The sequence below is a fragment of the Citrus clementina genome, unplaced genomic scaffold, assembly GCF_000493195.1.
Source record: "Citrus clementina cultivar Clemenules unplaced genomic scaffold, Citrus_clementina_v1.0 scaffold_6, whole genome shotgun sequence".
Classification (NCBI taxonomy): domain Eukaryota; kingdom Viridiplantae; phylum Streptophyta; class Magnoliopsida; order Sapindales; family Rutaceae; genus Citrus; species Citrus x clementina.
Window position 1 is genome coordinate 8,413,396 of NW_006262139.1, and position 2,527 is coordinate 8,415,922.

General features: G+C 35.4%; 1 protein-coding gene across 1 annotated transcript; it reads left to right on the top strand.

Moving 5' to 3' along the window:
- The first annotated feature begins 572 nt into the window (after positions 1-572).
- Positions 573-1,905, top strand: LOC18039960 (probable O-methyltransferase 3). The gene is made up of 2 exons (XM_006428569.2): positions 573-1,370; positions 1,538-1,905. Exons 1-2 carry the CDS (start codon positions 585-587, stop codon positions 1,838-1,840), a joined length of 1,089 nt encoding a protein of 362 aa, XP_006428632.1. The 5' UTR covers positions 573-584; the 3' UTR covers positions 1,841-1,905.
- Positions 1,906-2,527: the final 622 nt, after the last annotated feature.

Sequence of the window (2,527 nt, forward strand, 5' to 3'; positions counted from 1 at the left end):
TGTCAGGAATTTGCCCTCCAAATTTAGGAGAAAACAAAATAAATTCACTTTCAAATCATCCGATCAAAAATTGAAACCCTTATCTTGAAAAGAAGTCTCACGCCACTACTTTCTTCTTTCTTTCCTCTCATATTTTTCATGCCTTGCAATGTAGTAGCCACCACGGGCTTTGCTTTTTCTTTTTCTTTTTCTTTTATAGCCATGTGATTTTCAAAGCCAAATTTAATGATAATTTTCAATTACCCCTAACTTGTTTCCTATAATTACTTAAATACCTAAATTAATAGAAACTTTGGGCATGGCCACCCAAATGAGATGGATCCAAAAAATTAGTAAAGGGACTTTACTTGATTTTATAAGTAAAATAGGTCATTCAATCCAGTAAATTAGTTTTTTAGGTTAAATACTTAGAAAGTCTAGGTCAAGTGCTCCCAACATTTTTTTCACAGGAACTTAACTTAAAAACAACACTTCAAAACGAAAGAGGAACTAATACTATATATGACTCTTTCGCTGCTATATATAGAGCTCAAACTCATCTGATTTACATCAAATATCAATTAGCCCTATTTAGCCTAGTGAAGATGAATTTGATCGATGGAGATCATGATACTGAGCTGCTTGAAGCTCAAACTCATGTTTGGAATCACATTTTTAATTTCATAAACTCCATGACGCTTAAATGCGCTATTCAATTAGGCATCCCAGATATTATCAGCAAACATGGCAAACCCATGACCCTCAATGAGCTTGTTAGTGCCCTAACAATAAACCCATCAAAATCCCGATGTGTGTATCGCTTGATGCGCATTCTGATCCACACAGGCTTCTTTGCACAGCAAAAGCTAATTAGCAGCCGAAATAATAATGACGAAGAACAAGGCTATGTTCTAACAAATGCTTCTAAACTTCTCCTAAAAGACAACCCCTTAAGCGTTACACCTTTCTTGCAAGCCATGCTAGATCCTATTTTGCTATCACCGTGGCAGCAACTGAGAACTTGGTTTCAAAACGATGACCCGACGCCGTTTGATACAGCACATGGGAAGACTCTTTGGGAGTATGCTGGGGACGAGCCAAAACTTAACAATTTTTTCAATGAAGCCATGGCAAGTGATGCTTGGTTGGCAACAAGCGTGATGATACATAAGTGTAAGGATGTGTTTGAAGGTTTGAATTCGTTGGTGGATGTGGGCGGGGGCATAGGAACCGCGGCCAAGGCCATAGCTAAAGCGTTTCCAAAGTTGGAGTGCACTTGTTTTGATCTGCCACATGTGGTTAATGGCCTCGACAGCGATTTGGCCAATCTCAAATATGTTGGAGGGGACATGTTTGAGGCAATTTCCCCAGCTGACGCTGTTCTACTCAAGGTACGTGTACTAATTTCTATATTTTAAATAAAGTGTTTTCTTGAGCATAAAATTAATTATATACTAGAAGGATCTCAGATTACGTATGTACATCATATATTTATTTAATTTTCCGTTTCGAGTCTTCAATTATTCTAAATTCTAATATTATTGGTGATGACAAGCAGTGGATATTACATGACTGGAACGATGAAGAATGCGTGAAGATTCTTAAGAAATGTAAGGAAGCAATCACAAGCGATGGTAAGAAAGGGAAGGTGATTATAATAGACATGATCAGAGAGAATAAAAAAGGGGATGATAAGTCTATTGAAACACAACTCTTCTTTGATATGTTGATGATGGTCTTACTCACCGGAACAGAGCGAGATGAGAAAGAATGGACCAAACTTTTTACGTATGCCGGTTTTAGTGACTATAAAATTATCCCCATTTTAGGTTTAAGATCCCTTATTGAGGTTTATCCTTAATAAGTTGGTTATGGCCACAAGGGCTTTGCTAGTTTCAAATTCCGAAAAAAAAAATTTAAATCGAGTATTACTCCCCCTTCTATCTTTTAAGGGGAAAAATAAAGAGTTGTTTAATTGTGCTGTAATTCTCATATCAAATGCATTTTTATGTATTCTTGCAACATTTTATTTTACTTGGATTCTCCATCGATTTGACCTTACCTAATGTGTTGGTTGCAAAAAGAGAGTGGTAAAGAAATATAAATTTTGTGAAATAAATAAAGAGGAAGCATTCTGTACTATTTATATGTTTTAGCAGATATGTCATAGTTAAGTTGTTTTAAAGGAGAATGATAATTTGGTCCCTCTTACATACTATATGTACTACGTATTTAAATTAGGTATCTAAGACATTTTTAATATTCGATTTCATCTATGGTGTTTAAATCGTAATGGAGAAAAACACACTGTATATATTGAAGGACTGCATTGTTATTGAATTTAAATAATCTCTCACATAGAAGAGATGTACTAAACGATCTCCGTGTACGTATAAAGTGAAAAAACTTCCAAGTTTCCTATCTCAGTCGTAGGGAGAGAGCTCCAAGTTTCTAACATTTCTAAAAGGAATGTGAAAGAGAGGGATTTAATTCTTGACTTGGTAACGGAAATATTCCATTTAAGTTTTAACTAGCCATTTGCAATTCA